The following is a 20,079-nucleotide window of genomic DNA, read 5'->3' as shown; positions in this document are numbered from 1 at the left end:
GGAGAAAGGGGGAGGACAGGTTGGTTGTGCAGATGTGAGTTACATATAACCTGCATGTGCACCAGCAGCCTGTCTCCTCCCCTCCCTACACCCCAATTTCAATCCTGTCTCATTCCAGCCACTCCTGGCCTCTGAGGAAAAGATTTTTAATAATGTTTATGAGTCATTAAAGGTGCTTGCAGGCTCCTTTGAAGATATGGCTACCTACAACATGGTTTTCAACCTTGGTAAGTTTGAGGTGTGTGGACTTCAACTCCCAGAATTCCCCAGCCAGCCTTGCAGGGAAGGAAGGAAGGAAAGGAGGGGGAGGGAGGGGGGAGGGAGGGAGGAAGGAAGGAAAGAGGGAGGAAGGAAGGAAGGAAAGAGGGAGGAAGGAAGGAAGGAAAGAAGGAGGAGGGAGGGAGGAAGGAAGGAGTCTCTGGTTGTGGGTCAGCATTGTAAGGCCCAAGAGGCCAGTAGGAGAAGAGGGGCCGAGCACCCTTCCCAGCTGGGTGCGGTGCAGCTTCTTAGGTGGATTCCAATGTGTGAATAGCCCAAGACAAGATCAGCAGAAGTTCCCCAAAATACCCTGATGAGCGGTGAAGAGTCCCAGAGCGCTAAACCGGCCCCCCAACGCTCTGTGACCCACTGATCCCTGTACCCAACAGCTGTGGTCCTGTGATGTGGGAGCCCCTACAAGGCCCCGATGTTGACCTCGGGCCCAGCCTGCTTCACAGAAGCCTGGGGCTGCCCCAGTGCTCCCTGCTTTCAGCTGCCATAAGTGCTGGATGGGGGCCCATCCCACTGCCCCCACAAATGGGGTCCGCCCTGGGCAGACCTGAGGATGGCCCAAGGGAGCCTGGGGATCAGGCAGCGGGGAGGGGTGCCTTCTCTTGGCTGGACTGCCTGAAGCATCGGGTGGGCAGGGACCGGTTCTATTCCAGGCCCTGGAGCTCTGAGCAGAAATGTTTTCAATGCCCACAAGTTGAGGGGGGTGTCAGGAGTGCTTCTGGAGGGGGGGGAGGGGGGTTGTCCCAAAAGGCCTTGCAAAGAGGCCCTGGCGCCCCACCTGGCATCACTTTCACTCAGCCAGCTGGAGACCAGCAGCTCCCAGGAAAGAGCCCCCAGTCCCCTTGCCCAGCCTTAGTGGGCCTCTCCTCCAAAGGGGGGGGGGCGCCTCCCTCTTGTCCCACATTAACTGGAGAGGGCACACAAACTCCGGGGGGGGGGCGTTGCACAGCCTCACTCAGGCACGGAAAGGAGCTTTGCCCGCCTGGCTGGGACCCCAGCCCGAGATTGGCCATCCAGTCCGCCTCCCTGGGGAAGGAGAAGCCGCAACGGTCCCGCAAATGGAATCGCAGCTTCCTCCCCCCGGCGGGGCTTTCGGGGTGCCTCGCCGCGCTGCTCAGGGCCTCCCTCGCTTCGGGACGCCTCCCGCTGAGCGCGGCCCCGGGGGGACGGAAGCCCCAGGCCGACCGGAGGGCAGAGGTGGGGCGGCCGCGGGAGGGTCCCGCAAAGGTGGGAAGGGGCCGCAGCGCCTCCCCCCGCTTCCCGGGTCAGACGGGGCTCGTGGGCTCCATCATCCCCAGCCGGGCGGAGGCGCGCGGACCGCTTGGAGTCCCGGGTTGGGCTCGTCGGCGGGCGGGCGCCGGGCGCTCTGCACGCGCTCAGAGGCGGCCTCCGGCCAGGGCAGCGGCGCGGGGCGCGGGCAGGAAGCGGCGGCCGGAGCGGGAGGCGGCCCCGGCGAGCGGGCTGGCGGGCAGGCGGAAGGGGAGGGCCGGCGAGGGAGGAGCGAGCCAGCAGCCAGGCAGGCAGGCGGCGGCGGAGGAGGAGGAGGAGAGCTGTGCGCGGCGGGGCTGCAGCCGGAGCCCGCGCGGCCCTGAACTTTGCGCCGCTGCCGCCGCCGCCGCGATGCGCTGAGAGCGGCCGGCCGGGAGCCCCATCGCCGCCCGCCCGTCCCGCCATGGGCGCCCGGGACGAGCCGCCGCCGCCTCCCCGCCCGGCGCCCCCCGACCCGCCGCGCTGCTAGGCGCCCCACTCGGCCGGCCGTCGGCGGGGGAAGCGGCGGGGGCGGCGCCGGGGCTCGCCCGGCCAACTTCGGCAGGGGCCGCGCCCGCCAGCCCCCGCAGCCGCCCCGGCCCAACTTTGCCTCGCCGCCCCGGCCGGGACCCCTCGCCGCCCGGCCCCGGGAGAGCCCGCCCGGCGCGGGAGCAGCAGGAGGAGCGGGGCGGCCGGAGAGTCCCCCGCGCCCGCCCGGCCCCGCCCCGGCCGCTATGGCCATGGTGACCGGGGGCTGGGGCGAGGCGGCGGGCGGCGGCGGCGGCGGCGGCGGCGGGGAGAGCAACGGCCTGGAGAAGGGCTACCCGCGGCCCGCCGAGGACGACTCGGCCTCCCCGCCCGGCGACCCGGAGCGCGGCGGGGGCCTGGAGGAGGAGAAGGCGGGGGCGGCGCCCGTGGACTGCGTGGTCTGCGGGGACAAGTCGAGCGGGAAGCACTACGGCGTCTTCACCTGCGAGGGCTGCAAGAGCTTCTTCAAGCGCAGCATCCGCCGCAACCTCAGCTACACCTGCAGGTGCGCGGGGGGGGAGGGAGGGGGGAGGGGGTCGGCCTGCTGCCCCCGCCGCCTTCCGCCCAGGCCGCGCCGCTGGGGAGGGGGCCGGAGGGGCGACGGGCTCTGCGGCGGTTGCGGGAAAGGCCGCCTCCCCGGCCGGCCTGGAGAGGAACGGGGGGGGGCTGCGGCGGAGGCTCCCTTGGCTGGGCTGCTGCGGGAGTTTTGCCCGGCGGGGCGGCCCCCCTTTCTCGCGGATGGAGGGCTGGGCCGACGGGGGGGGCAGCCCCTCAGGCATGCCCGCTCTCCAACGGGGGAGGCCCGGGGGGCTTCGCGAGCGGCGGGGGCGGCAATTGCGCGGCGGGGGCTCCGGAGCTGAGATCCCGGCGCCGGCGACCCCCGGGGCCCCGCGACGCCCCCTCCGTCTCCCCGGCACTGGGTCGGCTCTGCCGGGAGCTGCAGGTGCTTCGCCCGCCCGCACCTGCCGCCCGGCTGGGCCACGTGGAGCTGCTGGTGCGGCAGGTTGCGTGGGGGTCCCGGCTGCCTCCTTGGCACCCCCGGGCCCGGGCCCACCGGATGCCACGCGGGGCTCGGGGCGTGCGGACCGGGCTGGCTTGGCGGGCGTGGGGAGGGTCCCTGCGGGGCTCGGGAGGGGCCTTGACTAGACCGTCTGGGGGGGGAGTAAAGGGATGAGCAGCCCAGGTGTGGGGCGCAGGGGGAGGGGCTCCAGCTGGCTTCCTTTGCCAACCCACCCTGGAAGAAGGGAGAAGCCCAGCTGTGGGGATTGACTGGGGCAGAACTCTGGATGGCAAACGGGACCTGCGGTTTTGGGGAGCAGCGAGTGGGGCAGTTCAGGGGCTTCTGTCTTAGATGGCCAAAATTCCAGCCCCCCCCTGCCAAGGATTCCTGGGGAGGTGGGAGGGTTCTCAGCTGGAATCTCCCCTCTCAATCTTCTCCCCAGGTTGAGAAAGAGACAAAGGGGGGGGGATGTCCCGTCTGAGTGGGATTCTGGAGGCAGGTAGAGACATCACACCCCCTGCCCAGGATCACGCAAAAGAGGCCCCTTTCCCAAAGCTGTGGTCCTCAGAGGTTTCCACAGTGTAATTGCAGATCAAACTCTTGTGGTGAAGCTAAGGCGCTAGTTCTCATTGTGCACGGGAAACAGTTTTCTCCTTTGTTTTCCCAACAGTCCTTTCATGCTCCCTGACAAGGAGGGCATGTGTGTGTGTTGGCATGGCCAACACCAGATGATTGCCACTGGAGTGCCAATTGCTGTCTACCTCCTCCCAAGTTTCCAGACCTCATGGTGTGAGTCTCAAGAGAGAAGCAGCAGCCTCCAAAGCAGTTGTGCGCACACTCCGCACCAAGTAGGAGGGGGACTTTCCTTACTTGGAGATGGTGGGGGCCAAACTGGATGCCCCAGTGGTCAGCAGGGAGCCCCCTCCCCCACTTCTGCCCATGGGCTCTGATGGGCTGGACCTTTGTGGGTGAACTAATAGGAGGTCCCTCCCTGGAAGGCATCAGGGCCACGGGCCCCCTGCCTGTCCTACCCTCTCGGCCTCGGTGCTGTGTCCTGCCACAGGGAAGGGCCACTGACCCACCTGGTCAATTCATGGCTCCTCTTGAGTGGGTTATGTGACACCCAAGAGGGAACTTGTGGCACAGAGGCCCGTCTGTCCGGTGGCTGCTTTCAGCTTCCGCCGTGCCCCTGCCCCTCCAGAGCCCCCCTTGCCTCCTGCTCAGAAACCCCGAACCCTGTGCCTCCGCTGGGTGGCTTCCCTTCCCTGCCTGTAAGATGCTAGTCCTCATGAGACAGGGATCAACCTGAATGGTTGGCCTGTCTGCCTGGCCTTTCCAAGGGGGCTGCTGCTTTGCCTTGGTCTTGCCCCCTCCCTCCTTTGCTAAGGCCTGGTCAGTCTCAGGGCGAATGGCCTGTTTTCCTCCTGTGGGGGGGGGGCAGGTCGGGGCCCAAGGAAGGGGGGAGAAGGAGAATAGTTCCAGGGTCAAAGTCCTCCAGATGCCTCTCAGCTTGGCAGCTTTCCTCAGGGGCACTTATGCCCCCCCCCCCAATAGAAGGCAATTGGCACATTTCTCCAGCTGGGCTGTTTCCAGGGCAGGGGGCACCCCTGGCCCTCTGGGAACCCCCACTTCTCTCTCTCAACTTGCTTTCTGGGGGGGGGCTCTGGAGGGCCCTCCTGGCCATGCTTGGCCCACCCAGAATTTGCCAGTCTCTTGTGCCTCCTTGTGCGCAGTCTGGGCCTGACCAGCTGATGCCCAGCCTGGGTTGCAGTTACAAAACGCAAAGCAGCCAAGCGGACGCCCCTTTGGCCCAATCTCTGCCTGGAGAAGGAAGGTTTGAAGAAAAAGGGATGCAGAAGAACAGCTTCTCCCCCCCCCCATATCCTTTGGGGGAGGGCATTGCAGAAGGATGGGACTTCCAGACTTGGGTGGGGGGTATCTGTGCTAATTCCCCCCTCCTGCTATCCTGTCTGAGTGCCATCCGGACTGGGCTTCCCAAGCCAGCCAGCATCTTCTGCATCTCGTTTTCATGAACAACCCACCCCTCCAGATGGAAACAGTGGGGGGGGGCACATAGATGGGAAAGGGAGGTCGGGGAGGGGGGCTTTAGGCCTCTTCCCTCCCCAAAGGTGTGAGAATCAGCCAGATTCCCAAAGGCAGCTTCTCTGGCTTTTTTGGCCCTCTCCATCTGGGCCTGGGTCTTTGCATGGGGGGGCCTGGGGGGACTTTTGACTTCCTCCCAACCTGCGGATGAATCACCTGGAACTTGCAAAGAGTGTGTGTGTGTGTGTGTGTCTGTGTGTGTGTGAAGTTAAGTGATGTGTTGTGAGTTTCTTAAAATAGAGCTGTCTCCGATTCCCGTGGGGGGGAGGGGGCTTGCTGGGCAAATTATTGAGGCGCCCTGGAGGGGCTGTTTGGGGCGCGTCAGATTACAGATTAACAGAGTTGGAAGGGAGTTTGTAGGTCATCTAGTCCAACCCCCAACCCCCCCCCCAAGCAGAGGACCCTACCCCATTTCTGGCAAACGGCAGTCTGGCCTCTTCTTGGACGCTTGTTGATGTGGTTGGGTCTTTTGGCCAGTCAGGGAAGGTGGCAGGTGGGTCCCCACCCACGGGATCCAGAAAGCCTCACCCAGAAGCGCCTTTCACGCACGCACACGCAGACAGGCAGACAGACAGACGGGGGGGGCTCTTCCTGTCAAGGCAGCTCTAGGTGATTTTAGGTGTTTTTAGTGGAGAAGGTTGAACGTTTCCCTTCGTGCCTTTTGGGGGGGGAGGAGCTTTTATTTGCATTTTATTCAAATTTTTCTGGGGACCAACAGGTAACCCTCAACTTACAATTATGCCCAAAATTTATGATGCTAAGCGAAACAGTTGTTAAGTGAGTTTCGCTCCATTTTACAACCTTCCTGGACACCGTTGTTAAGTGAACCGCTGCTGTTGTTAGCAGTAGGCACATGGTCCTTAAGCAAATCTGCTTTCCCCCATGGACTTTGCTTGTCAAGGAGGTCATAAAAGGGGATCGTGTGATCCTGGGACCGTCATAAATTTTGATCACGTGACCTCGGGGAGGTTGCAATGGTCGTAAGTGTGAAAAACGGTCATGTTGCTTTTTTTTCAGTGCTGTTGTAACTTCGAACGGTCACTAAATGAACTGCTGTAAGTCGAGGACTGCCTAGGTACCTATGACGTTCATTGTATTTGTAGGACTTTGCATTTTTAAAAACACTTGAGAAGGTACCTGCCGCTCTGAGGAAGACGGACGGGTCAGAAATAGGAAATATAAATCCATGAAATGTGGCTGACTTGGTCCCACAAGGGAGGCCGATGCGTCGTGGCGCTTGGAGACAGTGCCAGCCTGGAAGCCCACCTGGGTTGGAGTCAGAGTGCCCCCCCAGGTCCTTCCTGCCATAGGCAGCCCCTCTTTCGGGGCCGGGGGAAGGGCAGCCCTGGGACCCCCGTCCGGCTGGCCAGAGCCACGAAGGGCGTGAAGGAGCTCCCGGGCGTTTATGGGCTACGTTGGCACTTGGAGGCCAGCAGAGAGGCTGCTTGCAGGGCCCCAGTGGAGGTTGTGTCTCCTGGGGGTTTCTCCGTTTGGGGAGGGGGTCTTTGGACAGGGCAGGGATGCGGGGGGGGGGGAAGAAGCCTCCCCATCTGCTGAGCTCAGGAGCGGGCAGGGAGGCACAAACTTTCCCACTCTGCCCCTCCACTGAAAAGAGGCCTTTTATTGCCAGAAAAATCAGCACCCAGAGAACGAATTTGCCCTGCCCTTGGCACTGGGTCTCCCCGTGATCGGCACGGCCCCCCTTTCCTCTGCCCCAAATCAGGTGGCTGTTGGCCAGAAGCCACTTGGAAGAGTCCCCAGTTACCCGGAAGGGGCACCCTTGAGGCTGGCAAGCAGGAACAATGCAGGGCAGCTTGGCTGGGCAGCCCAGGAGTGGCCATCCACGCCCAGCTCTCTTCAAGGGCTCTGAAATGCCATTTTTCCCCCCCGCTGGCCCCAAAGTTGTTTCTCTCCTCCCTCGGCTTAATTTAGCAAATGCATCTTTCTTTCTCTTTCTCTCCCTCCCTCCCTCTTTCTCTCTCTCCTGGCTTTAAATTTTATGACTTTCACACATGCTTAACCAGCAAAGCCGGCCACGGCCTTCGCCCGCATGCGCTGGGAGGGAGCCAGACTTTTCCGGCCTCCCTTCTCTGGGTGGCTCCTTCCAAGCAGAGCGGCCCTTGCCCTCTTCCGTGCCCCCAACCCACCCCCCAATAAACCGGGGGGGGGGTGAGGCGAGAGGGTTGCTACCTTTTCCAGCCCAAGCAAGGAAGCTTAGAAGCTTTTCTCCTGCCCAGCTGGAGCCTGCCTGGCGCTGGGATTCTGGGCAGGGCTGATTTGCCTATTTAAAACCCATCGGCTTGCAAGTGGGGCGTTTAATTGGCTGCCCTAATGAGCTCATTAGCCCCACGCGGAGGAAGGAGGGGCACCGTGGAGCTCCAGGGCTCCCCCCACCCCACCCGAAGGAAGGAAGCCCCCCCCTCAGCCTCCTTTTAGACCTGCTTAGCTCATTTGCCCCCCAACGGAGTCTCTCCGCCCCCTTTATTGTACTGTCCACAGAGGAGAGCCTCTTGGGGGGGGGATGGAAGGAGAGAGACCCCCACATAAGTGCTGGCAAAGGGCCAAGCCTCCCCCTGGGCTTCCCCACCATCCACTTCCCCATCGATGTAGGTAACAACTTACGACCACAACTGAGCCCAAAATTTAAGCCAGACGGTCCCTAGGTGAGTTTTTATGACATTTTTGCCACCAAATCACCAAATTAAGTGAATCACCACAGTTGTTAAGTTAGTTCACCTTTTTAGCTTAATTCACCTTTTTCCATGCTGCTCTAACCTTGAGTGGTTGCAAAATGAACTTTTATAACTTACCTGTCGTTGGAGATGCTGCCGGTCTTTTAAATTGTCCCCCTTGATTTGGTTCCCCCGAGGATTGTGCCACCCCATCTTTCTCTGTCTGGGGCCATAATAGCTGGCCAAGCAGCTCCTCCCCCTGAACCCGGGCTCAAGGTCCTCCTGTTTGAAAGGGAGGGCACCCCTGGCCCTTGACCCTCTTTGGGGGGGTGGTCTCAGAGCGTGGAATCGCCCGCAGGCAGACATGCCCATGGGGGGGGCACTGGATCTTCCTTCCCCCCCTTGCAGCTGGGCCCACACAGGTCGTCCTCCGGCACTTTCCAGAGCTGCAGGAGTTCTGCGGGGGGTGGGGGGAGCAATATGCAGGTGCTGGGTCAGCATTCCTGGCACTCCGAAGCCCCTGGTGCTCTGCCCGCTCAGGCCTTGCCAGACCTTCTGGGGTGCCGGGAGAGGCCAGGAACGCCGCAGTTCCCCAGAGGGAGGGGTAGAATAGAATAGAAAATAGGAATCAAGTAGAGCAGAATAAGACAGGACAGCAGAAGAGGAAGAGGAAGAGAAGCTGGAAGGGACCTTAGAGGTCCTCTAGTCCAGCCCCCTGCTCAAGCAGGAGAACCTTTCAGACAAGTGGCTGTCTAGAGTCCAGACTCTTCTTGGGAGGCGTTGTTGTTGTGATGTATGAATGCCCAGGTAGGGGGTTAGCTGTAAAGTGGGGGGCACCTTGTTTGCTTGCCAGGAATGGCTGCTGGGGGGGGTCGGGGTTTTGGGGGATGGGACTGGAGGTGGTTACGTGGTGTGGAGTCCCTCCCTTCACACCCCTCCCCATTGTGGGCTTTCATTTGGGGAGCATCTTAGCCGGCTCTTCTGTGGGCCCCCCCTGTTTCTCACCACCCCTCCAGTGGTGGGATTCAAATTTTTTTACTACCGGTTCTGTGGGTGTGGCTTGTTGGGCGTGGCAGGGGAAGGATACTGCAAAATCCCCATTCCCTCCTGATCTGCTGGGACTCCGGAGGCGGAGAATAGATGGGGGCGGGGCCAGCCAGAGGTGGTATTTACCGGTTCTCCGAACTACTCAAAATTTCCGCTGCCGGTTCTCCAGAACTGGTCAGAACCTGCTGAAACCCACCTCTGCCCCCCTCCTCTTGCACCCCTTAAATGAGCACGTGGGTCATTAAGCAGAACATATGGGGTACCTCTGGTGGGGCAGGCCCCAGGAGACTCCCCAAGGCCTCCCCCACCCCTGAGACCTCCTCCGTGCTCAACCTGGTCCAGCCCCTTTAATGCCCTCGCGGTCCTCAAAACAGTGGAGCTGGGTGGAAAAGACTTTTTTTTTTTTAATAATTTTTAATAATACCAACATTTCAACTGGCATGAAAGAGGGAGCCACCTGGGTATAACATTCTTTGTGTGGAAGGAGTTTAAGGAGGGGGCGGATTCAAGCTGGGGCTTGGCTGGGGGGTTTAGGGTCCAGAGTGCGGGTCCTGCCCTCCTAGCTCCCCTCCCCGTCTCTGCCCCTGTGCACAGCTCTTCTTTCTCAGGCATTTAGTCCTTGATTGACAACCGTTCATTTAGTGACCATTCAGATTTACAGCAGTGACTTAAGACCATTTTTCACGCTTACGACCGTTGCAGCATCCCCAGGGTCACATGATCAAAGCTCAGATGCTCGGCAGCTGACTCATACTTATGACGGCCGCAGCATCCTGGGGTCACATGATCCCCTTTTGTGGCCTTCTGACGAGTCAACCGGGGGGGGGGGAGCCCGATTCACTTAAAACTGTGTTACTAACTCAACAACTGCAGTGACTTACTTAACGATGGTGGAAAAAGATTGTAAAATGGATTTGAAACTCACTTAACGACTGTCTCGCTTAGCAACATAAATTTTGCGCTCAGCTGCGGTCATAAGATGAGGACTGCCTGTATTTGGCCCAGCAGGGATGAGGGTTGGAATTTAAGATTAGGCCTATTTTTAGTATTTGGATGGGAGGCCACCGGGTGATCCCACAGTGGTAGGGAAGAACTATAGGCAGAGGAAGCCCCCGGGGGGGGATGTAAAAGGGAGACACCTTTAGGGTCACCAGGCGGGAGACGATCCTGGCTTGAAGCTCCGCTGGTCCTCTCCATTTCTGTCTGATGCCCCCCTTGGGGGGCTTTTGGGGGGAGGGTCTCGTGGTACTGGACTTGCTCCCAGGTAGCCCCTCCTCTGTGGGTGGTCGGCCTTGCAGCCCCCACGGAGCCCCTCTGCCACAGACGGGGTCCCTCGAGGGAAGGGAAGGGAGGGGCCAAAGGCCAACTTTGCATGGGGGGGTGGTGTCCCAATGAGGGGCAGCCGAAGGAAACATGGGGAGAAGACCCCCATGGGGGTCTTGACAGGGGCTGAACTGGTCTCTCTCTCTGCCTGCCAGCCCAGAGTTTGTGCACAGTGGGGGAAGGATGCCTCTGCTTGGTTGCCCCTCCTGGGAGGGGGGGCAGGTGGGTCCACCTGGGGTCAGCAGCAGCTTCCTGGGTGGGACCCCCCCTCCAATGAGCTTTGCAAGTGGGCTGAGAGATCTGGAGCAGAGACAGGAGTCTGGCCTGAGTGCAGAACCCTCCCCGCCGGGGACCCCCCCTCCACCTTTCTTCCCCCTCCCCTCCACCACGGCTGGAGAAGGCTCCTCCTGCCCCATAGCCCTTCCCCCACTGCTCCTGCCTGGGCAAAGGGAGGAAATTGCTGGAATTCCTCCTTGTGGGGCGGGAGGGGGGCATGGCTTTGGAGCAGGGAGGTCACCGGTTTGGGAGGGGCGTCTGGGGGCAGATGCTAATCCCCCCACCCTCCCCCCAAGCCAGCGGTCACGGCCTCCGTCTCTTGATGGCAACCAGGAGACGCTTAGCTTAGGCTGCATCCCACATCCCTGCCCCCTAAGTGGAGGGGTCAGCTGGCCCCCTTTGCACCCTTGGGAGCCCGGCCGATGCAGATGAGACGTTGACCGTTGTGGGGTCTCCTGCCTGGCGGTTGCTCTGGCCGAGGCTTCCTCCATGGGCAGGAATTGGCTGCCTCTCTTTCTTTCCCAGCGATGGGCATTGTAGTCCCTTAGCCGACCACCAAGCATCGCCAGCAATGGCATTTGTGTGGGGGGGGGGTTGCTCCCTTTGCCCCCTCCAGACCTTTTTCAGCATTGAAGATCCATCCGGCTGGATGCTCTCTAGGAATCCCCTGCCCAAATCCTGCTCAGCCGGGTCAACGGTCTGGCCTGCTCCAAACAACCCCCATCCAAATCAGCCCCTTTGGGGTCAAGGCCCATCCCCAGTGGAAGTTTGGGGGGCGTGTGGGGGGGGCTTGCAACAAAAGTCCCCATTTTGATAGTTTTGGGGGAGATGCAGGACTGACCACAACGAGGCGGAAGGGCTTTGGGTCAGACGAGGTCCGGCTGCCCTTCCCCCAACCCTGGCCAGCAGGGCCCACCCCTCACTGTCTCAGCCGGGCCTCCTCCAAAGTGGGCGATTTTAAGGCTGGGGGACTTCGACTCACTGACTGGGGCATTCTGGGAGTTGAAGTCCAGCAGTCTTAAAGTTGTCCAGCTTGGGCATCACCAGTCTAAGCAGCTCCCCAGGGAAAGTGTGAGGGTTTAGGGAAGGATGGGGGGGGGGATCCTTCCTGGCCTTGAAACTCCAGGCCCCATGGTGCACTGTTGGAAGGAGAGGCAGCCCCCAGGAGAGGCTTAGCTCCCAGGGCTTCTCCTGGGAAAGGAGCAGGGCCTCCCCTCCTCCCTCCCTCCCTCCCTCCCTCTGCTTCTCTCCCTCCTTTCTTTCCTTCATTCCTCCCATCCTTCCATTCCTGTCCTGCCTGCACTCGATGGTTCTGCTGTGTTTGGAAGGGGCCTTGGAGGTCTTCTAGTCCAGCCTCTGCTCAGCCAGGAGACCCTCGACCGTTCTGTCCAGCCTCTTCTTGAAACTCGTCTCAGTGATGGAGCCCCCACCCTTTCAAGGGGGGAGCCTCTCCTTTGAAGGGGTGTTGAAGCCGCTTCTCTTCTGTCCCTCCGCAGGTCCAACCGGGACTGCCAGATCGACCAACATCACCGCAACCAATGCCAATATTGCCGGCTGAAGAAGTGCTTCCGTGTCGGTATGAGGAAAGAAGGTGAGGCCAGCCGGTGGGCGGCGCTCGGGGGGGCTGAAAGAGGGGGGGGGACTGGCTACTCCCCAGGGAACTGAAGCCAGAAGGAGGATTGTGGGGGGGGGGGGTTAAGATCAAAGGCCGTCTGGCGCCAGGCAGAGCCACGCTGGATGCTGGAGACACCCCCCCCTCGTGTCACCCTCCCCCACAAGGACTCCCAATTGGAATAACCCCCCCACCCAGAGGGGACTCCCTGCTGAAGCTGCAGTTCCAGCCCCTGCCAGCAGAGGGATGGCCTCTGGGGAGGTGCCCCCATGGGTATCTGCAGAGTTGCTGTCAAGTGGGGAGGGGTCTCGGGCACTGCTTGGGCTTCCAACCGCTTCGTGGGCCCTTTCTGGTTCTCCAGCTCAGGGTGGGATCTGGGTGGGGGAACGAGGACTGCAGAGGTCCATCCTTGGGTCCCTGCCCAGCTGAACCGCCTTCCCCCCAAACCGTCCCCACCCCCACCCCAACATCGCACAGGAGCACCAGCCGCTGAGCGCAAGGGAAGCCGGCGCCAATCGGGCAGCCCAACCTCCCGCCTTGCTCCTTGGACAAGCCGGGGCAGGCCTCCCCCCACTGCCCTCCGGGAATGAAGTCAGACTGGCTGAGAAGTTCCCAGGCAGCCTCTTCTGCTGGGGGGTGGGGGCCGGAGGAGACCCTCCCCTCTTTGCTGGAAGAGAGCGGCTGCCGGATCAGTTGTCCCATGACGAGAGAGAGAGAGATGGTGCCCGGACAGATGCCCTCGCCAGGACAGGCCTCTGCTCCGGCCAGAAGCTGCCTAGAGGACAGTGCCCCCTTCCCCGTGGCCCCCCTCACCGCACCCTGATTGCCCTGCAATCCGCCCCAGATCTCGGGGGGCAGCTGCCCTCTGCCTGAAATTCAGCATGATGGTGATGATGGGGGGGGGGAGTCTACAGGCTGACCCCCTCCCACCGCTGCTGGTGAGGGATTGGATGGGAGTCTGGGTTAACTAGGGGGCAGTTGCAGCTCAGGTGGGACAATGTGGCCCCTAAGAGATGTTTTGGAGCCCTGGATTTGACCCCCAGCATGGACTGGGAAGTGCCAATGAAGTGGTTGAGGTCCCATCAGTGCCCGGGTCATTCCTTTCGTTGCTGCCCCTGAGTTTGCCCACAGCCCCCCCACACCCGGGGGCCACCAGGTTGCAGAAGAGAATTCCAAAGCAGAGAGGGGGAACCTCTCCTCGTAGAGCCTCCTTGCTTAGGAGCACAATACCTTTGAGGACCAGCTGCCGAGGAGAGGCCAAGGGGCAGGAGGGGGGCGGCACTAGGGCACGGTTCAGAGTGGGGGCAGGGAAGTGCCCGGCTCTGCCAGGGAAGGACCGGTTGAGCAGGCCTGCCAGGAGGGCACGGCACCTGTGGGGCTGGGGCGGGGAGGGGCTCACGTGACCCAGCTGGGGCAGAGGTCACAGCTGGAAAACGAGGCCAGAGGTGGGGAAAGGCGCCAGGTGGCCTCGGGCCCTGGCACCTTTCCCGGGCAAGCAGCAGCAAGCTCTCTCCTTCGGATGCCAAATTGGGGCCAAAGGGCGCCTTACCGCTTGCCGAAGCCACCTTGATGGGAATGGGGGGGGGGTCCCAGCACTGCCCACCCCACCCCTGACCCGCCCTCTCCCTCGCTTCCTCCGCACAGCCGTCCAGAGGGGCCGTATCCCCCCCAGCCACGCCAGCGCCAGCCCCAACGCGGTGCAGAGCGGGGACTACTACAACGGGCAGCCGGTCTCGGAGCTGATCTCGCAGCTGCTGCGGGCCGAGCCCTACCCCAGCGCCCGCTTCAGCTCCCAGTACGCCCAGCAGGGCAGCGTGATGGGCATCGACAACATCTGTGAGCTGGCCGCCCGGCTGCTCTTCAGCACGGTGGAGTGGGCGCGCAACATCCCCTTCTTCCCGGAGCTGCCCGTCTCGGACCAGGTGGCGCTGCTGCGGCTGAGCTGGAGCGAGCTCTTCGTGCTCAACGCCGCCCAGTCCGCGCTGCCCCTCCACATGGCGCCCCTGCTGGCCGCCGCCGGTTTCCACGCCGCCCCCATGTCCGCCGACCGGGTGGTCTCCTTCATGGACCAGATCCGCATCTTCCAGGACCAGGTGGAGAAGCTCAGCCGGCTGCAGGTGGACTCGGCCGAGTTCAGCTGCCTCAAGGCCATCGCCCTCTTCACGCCAGGTCAGCCCCGGGGCACCGGGAGGGCACTCTGTGGGCGGGTCTGGGCAGGCGTGTGCGTGTGTGTGTGTGAGAGAGAGAGACTCTGCCTCCCTTGCCGGACTCTGCGCTCTCCCAGCGCCGCTAGGCCTCGACTTACGACCGCCATTGTGCCCAAAATTCCTGTGGCTAAGCAAGACGATTGTTAAGTTGGGGTTTGGCCTCATTTTACGACCTTTCGCTTTTTGGAAGGTCGCAAAAGGGGATCGCAGGACCCCGGAAGGCTGCGACCGTCATAACGATGAGTCAGTTGCCAAGGGTCTGAATTTTGACCACCTGGCCACGGGGGATGCTGCAACGGTCATAAAGTGTGAATCACGGTCATAAGTCGCATTTTTCAGTGCCATTGAACGGTCCCTGTTGTGAGTCGAGGACTCCCTGAGAGCCAGCGTGGCTTGGGATGGCTGGCCCTGACCCAGATTCAGCCTGGGGTAAATCACCTGCTCCCACCCCGTCCTTTGGGGCAGGTCAGTATTGAAAGTCCTTGACTTGCGACCCTAACAAAGTGCACCCAGTAACGCTGTGAAGTCATGACACCCGTAAAGCAGAGCATCCCGTGACTTTTTGGATTTTACGACGTCCATTTTGCAACGGTCATTAAGCAAACCCATGGATTGCTAAACCTGGGAAAAAATGCAGTTTTTCAGCAAAAACTGAATTGCGGCCATGTGAGTGGGACGCAGCCAACATCCATCGATGTCAGACGATTGCCGGCCCCCAAAATGTGATCCCACGAGGGGGGGGGCAGTGGAGGTTTGGAATTGGGTCATTGGCACCTTTTGGGAGAAGTCATCGTGTCCGTCATAAGCCGAGGACTGTCCTGTCTTCTCTCCCTAGCCCAAGGCTGCCTGTCCAGAGCAGCCCCTGCTGCAGGGCCTGGTGGGGTCGCAGCCCCCTCCCTCTTGGCCCCCTCACCTGGGCACTGGAGGGCAGAGGCTGGGCAGGGCCCCCTTGTGCTGTCCGGGGAGGGTCTGGGCAGGGTCTGCCCCAGGAGGAGTGTCGGTATTCCTCGAATTATGACCACAATGATGGTCATAAAGCAGGTCACTATGAGTCAGCAGGAGCCTGGGCAGGGCAGATTTGAGATGGGGATGATTCGAACTAGGATGATCAAAGGCTGGAGACAAAAACACGTGAAGGACGGTTGCAAGAATTAAGTTTGGCCACTCTAGAGAAAAGAAGGACCTGGGGGGGGGGGACGGATAGCAGCTTTCCAGTATTTAAGGGGCTGCCCCAAAGAAGACGCCGTCAACCTCTTTTCCAAAGCCCCTGAAGGCAGGAGAAGAAGCAACGGAGGGAAACTAATCAAAGAGAGAAGCAACCTGCAATGAAGGAGAAGTTTCCTAACGGGACAATTAACCAGTGGAACAGCTGGCCACCAGAAGTTGTGAATGCTCCAACACTGGAGGTTTTAAGAAGAGACTGGACAGCCACTTGTCAGGAATGGCTCCTGCCTGAGCAGGGAATTAAACGAGAAGACCTCCAAGGTCCCTCCCAGCTCTGTTCTGATAGATAGATAGATAGATAGATAGATAGATAGATAGATAGATAGATAGATAGATAGATAGATAGATAGATAGATAGATAGATAGAAGAGGCCAAAATCAAGTTGAGTCCGGTTCTAAGAAAGAGAAGCCTCAATCTGGCCCTGCAGCTTCATTTTTCAATTTTGCATTTTGGTTTAGCTGAAACTAAAGAAGGATGTTCATTCTGGGGCGGGGGGGGGGCTTCTTTGGGGCTTCCTCATCCCCCCACTCCCAGCCTTGGATTGGGGGGAGGGGAATGGGGTGTTCAACAGTGACATCCTGTGGCCAAAGAGAGGTGATGCTCCCAGGCTTTCTGCAAAGGCCCTGTCGCTGAGAAGGTTTGGGGGCTTCTCAAACGTCTTTTCCAGCCCCCCCCCCACCAACTGCTCTTCAGGCAAAGAGAGGGGCAGCCCCAGGGAGGATTCCTGGCTTTGTCTTGGCATCTTCCTGCCAATTCTGGTTCTCTCACTGTCACTTGCCAGCAGGGTGCAGAGTATTGGGGGAGGGGGGAAGCAAAGGCAGCCCTGGGGGGGCGCCCTGCCTTGGCTGCCTTCTGCCCCTTTGATCAGCCCTTCCTAAAAGCTGTTTTCCTGCTGCCTGGGAGGCTTTTGGGGGGCTGGAGCGAAGGGGGGCTGCCTTCCCTGGCAACCACAAGAGTGACCAGCCCTCCTCCAGCCGCTTTGCTGGGCAGCCTCATTGGCAGAGGCAGCTGGCACTTTGTGAGTGGCACTGGCCCCCCCTGGCCCCCACCCTGCTTGGCCCTTCCCAGCCCAAGGAGGCAGCTGTGGCAGGCAAGGCCTTTGTGCCCCTGGGCTGCCTACACCACTCCAAAAGTCCCGGTGGCCGAGCTGCTTGGATTGCCGTTTTTCTCTGGTAGGTTATTGTGTGTATAACTCCCAGTAGTGCCAGCGCCTACGGCCGGCCTGATCCGGCCTGGCTCTCTGGCACGATCGGGAGACAAGGGGGCACTGTTGTGACCCAGGCCCAGGTGGTTGATATTAAATGCAAACAGTTCCAAAAAACAAACAGATTTTATTAGAACAGCTGAGAATTAACTCATTCTCAGCGTATTCTAAATGAAGTGAAAGCAAATTCTTCAAAACACCATTCCTCAGTTTATCTCTGACCTTGGGATAATTAGGCAACCTGCCAAAGGCTTTTCTTGACAAAAGAAGTTCAGAAGCAGAAAACGCCCGACAAGAAATAAATACAGTGAAACAAGAAGCAGATTCTCTCAACTGTTGTTTTCCGACAAAGAGCACAAGAGCCGTTGCTGGTCTTTTAAGCCTTATGGGAGGGGCCAATCATCTCTTGGCCTTACTCCCGAGTCGTCCTCTCTGCTTTAGCTGCTCCTGCCTTCTGGCAGCTCTTCTCATGCGTGCACTAGGAACAGGCTCCTCCCGTTCCTCTGCCTCTCTGCTGTCAGCCTCTGGAGGCTCCGGAGTCCGCACATCACTCCCCGATGGCCCCGGCCCCATCTCTGCCCTCATCTGGGCCTTCCTCAGCCTCCAGGACTGGCCCATGTTCCTCCTCAGCCTCCTCACTGTCTGACTCCGCTGCCAGCTCCGCAGGCTGCTGGCGGACCCCAACAGGTGCCCAGGTCGAGTCAGAAGCCACCCGCTAGATCCAGAAAGGCAATCAAGGCCGATCTCTCCATTGGGAATTCAAGCAATGAAGGAGAATATTTATAGCTCCGGGTGGAACTGTGGGGTCCCTGGTGCTCCCTGAGCTTGGTGGTTTTCTTGCAGACATTTCATTATCCAACTAGGTAACGTTGCATCAATGCTAGAAGGGAGTGGGTTTACATGAACAAACCACCACTCCTTAGTAGCACTGATGATGTTACCGAGTTGGGCCATGAAACGTCTGCAGCAAAACTGCCAATATCCGAGAGCACCCAGGACCCCTGAGTACTCAATCTTTTGCAAAGAGACCATGAGGACTAGAATGCTTCACAGAGAGCCGGGAGCCCACTGCAGAGGGAGCAACTGGGGCTGGGGGCACGTGGGAACCCCTGCGGCTGCCGGCTCACTTCTTCCTCTTTCCTGCAGACGCCTGTGGCCTCTCAGACCCGGCCCACGTGGAGAGCCTCCAGGAGAAGGCGCAGGTGGCGCTGACGGAGTACGTCCGCTCTCAGTACCCCTCCCAGCCCCAGCGCTTCGGCCGGCTGCTGCTGCGGCTCCCTGCACTGCGGGCCGTCCCGGCCTCCCTCATCTCGCAGCTGTTCTTCATGCGCCTGGTGGGGAAGACGCCCATCGAGACCCTCATTCGGGACATGTTGCTCTCCGGCAGCTCCTTCAACTGGCCCTACGGGACGGGGCAGTGAGCCCGGACAGGCGGATGGACGCTGTGCCCGCGGGCCTCCTTGCAGCCACCCCTCCCTCCGGCCCCACCGAGACTTTGGAGGAGGGCCAGTTTGGCTTTTGTGGGACCCCCTTGGGAGGGGCGAGGCTGGAGAGCCCCCCCCCCCCCCGCGGCTGAGAAAAAAGCCCACCCCCAATGCCAAGAGAGACCCGAGGTGGGGCTGCTTGGCTTCGTCTGTTTCTCCCGGGTTGCACGCCAGCCGTTTCTGTGCCACACGTAGCCGGAGGAGGAAGAGGAAGAAGGAGGCCTGGGGGGGGTCGGGGGGGGCTCTGGACCCCTCCCCCACCTGTTTGGTTCTTCCCAGCATTCGCATCAGCACCTTGAAAGGGGTGAGGAATGGCTCCCCGGCTGTCTGGGCAGCTCTCCAAGGGCCTGGAGAAGATCTGCCACGTTTCTACCCCCCCTCATTTCTGCCCTCAGGGGGGGTGGGGGGACGAGGAGGGTCCCCAAACAGAGGGCAAGTCGAGAGTGCTTGAAAAGGCCCCTTGGTGGTGGGGGGAGGGGGGCAGCTGGCTTGCAGCTCCCCTTTTGCAGCTGCAAAGGGCCCTTTTAAGGAGGGGCCCTGTCCTGCCAGGTTTCGACTGGCAAACTGGTCCTGGCCCCCCATTTGCATGGTTTCCTCATGCAGTTTCTCCCCCCCCCTCGGACCCTCATCAAAGATTGCCCTCCCGAGGAAGCACCAAAGAGAACGGGCACTGTCTGAATGCTCCCCGGGCAAATGCGGGGGAAGGGGATGCCCTTCTGTGTTGGGCCTGGCATTTGGCCCTGGGCAGCCGGGGGCATCAGCTGAATTGTGGCCCCTGCATTGCAGAATTTGGGGCCCTTGTGAAGTGGGCTGCAGAGAGGCGGGGAGTGCCCTGGCATGTGCCCCGGCCTGGATCCTGGCCTTCCCCAGTGATACTCCTCCCTCTCCCGAGGGCCACGCCCCCCCCCCATGCCCCTTTGGTCAGGGACAGCCTCTGCCTGGGCAGGTCGGTTGCCCCTGCTGGGGAAATCCCCCTGAAGAAGCCCTGGTGGAAAATTGGTCCTGCCAATTAGACGCTGTTGCTCCTCTTCCTCGCCTCCCCCCTGCCCACCTTTTAATTTCTTCCTCCCTCTTTTCAAAACCCGCAGTGGACACTCCCCCCTCCCCAAACACCAGGCTGTGCCAGCTCCCACATTTGTGAAGATGCTATGCAAAACATTGGCCTGCATGCCCCTGCCAGCCACGCGTGGCCTCCCTCCTCGCCCGCCTTGGTGTTCCGGTGACCATCGCCGGATATCAGTTCAGCTAACATCTGTTTGATCACTTTGTGGCCTTTTTTCCCCTCTTTTTTTTCTCTTCCCTTCTGCTTTCCCCTCTCTGTGTGTGTGTATATGACGGTCTCTTCAAAAAGCGTGTGATGGAAATTCGCCATTAAACCCGTTTTGCAGACAGAGGAAACTGAGGCCACAAGGCCGGCTTTTCTTCAGTTGCCGAGTGTGGTGGGACTCGATCTCAGGTCTCGGAAGTCTAAAGTACCGATTGTAATCTATGCAAACTTTCTCTCTCTCTCTCTTTCTCTCCCTCCCCACTTCTCTCTCCAAATTCCGGATCAAGGAAGCGCCACTTCTGTGCTTGGAATAAAAATATTTGGGTATCGGATGTGATTTATTTTAGCCTGGTTGGGCGAGGGGGGCCAGTCGAGTGGCGAGAAGGGGGCAGGGAGGCTATAAGGGCTGCCAGTTGCTGTAAATCCTGCTGGAAGTCCCCTCCCTCAGCCCTTCCCCAACCCAAGGTTCATCTTCTGTGGGATTCCAGGGCCCATCAGCTCCGTGGAAGATGGTTTTTCTGCTCCCCCCTTTAGCCAGTGGGCAATGGGGCCAAATGTCAAACCGGTCTGTTGGATCCTTGGGGGGGGGGGTGGCATGGCCTTCTCTCTCAAG

At 60.4% G+C, this 20,079-nt stretch overlaps 1 protein-coding gene across 1 annotated transcript; it reads left to right on the top strand.

The window, feature by feature from the left end:
• The first annotated feature begins 2,178 nt into the window (after positions 1 to 2,178).
• Positions 2,179 to 19,793, top strand: NR2F6 (nuclear receptor subfamily 2 group F member 6). Its single transcript, XM_034425867.3, has 4 exons — positions 2,179 to 2,551; positions 11,964 to 12,058; positions 13,724 to 14,248; positions 17,862 to 19,793. Exons 1-4 carry the CDS (start codon positions 2,253 to 2,255, stop codon positions 18,134 to 18,136), a joined length of 1,194 nt encoding a protein of 397 aa, XP_034281758.1. The 5' UTR covers positions 2,179 to 2,252; the 3' UTR covers positions 18,137 to 19,793.
• Positions 19,794 to 20,079: the final 286 nt, after the last annotated feature.

Source organism: Pantherophis guttatus, chromosome 1 (genome assembly GCF_059756535.1).
Source record: "Pantherophis guttatus breed Tessera chromosome 1, ASM5975653v1, whole genome shotgun sequence".
NCBI classification, from domain to species: domain Eukaryota; kingdom Metazoa; phylum Chordata; class Lepidosauria; order Squamata; family Colubridae; genus Pantherophis; species Pantherophis guttatus.
Note: the sequence above shows the minus strand (reverse complement) of the source record. Positions and strands in the feature narration are given on the sequence as shown.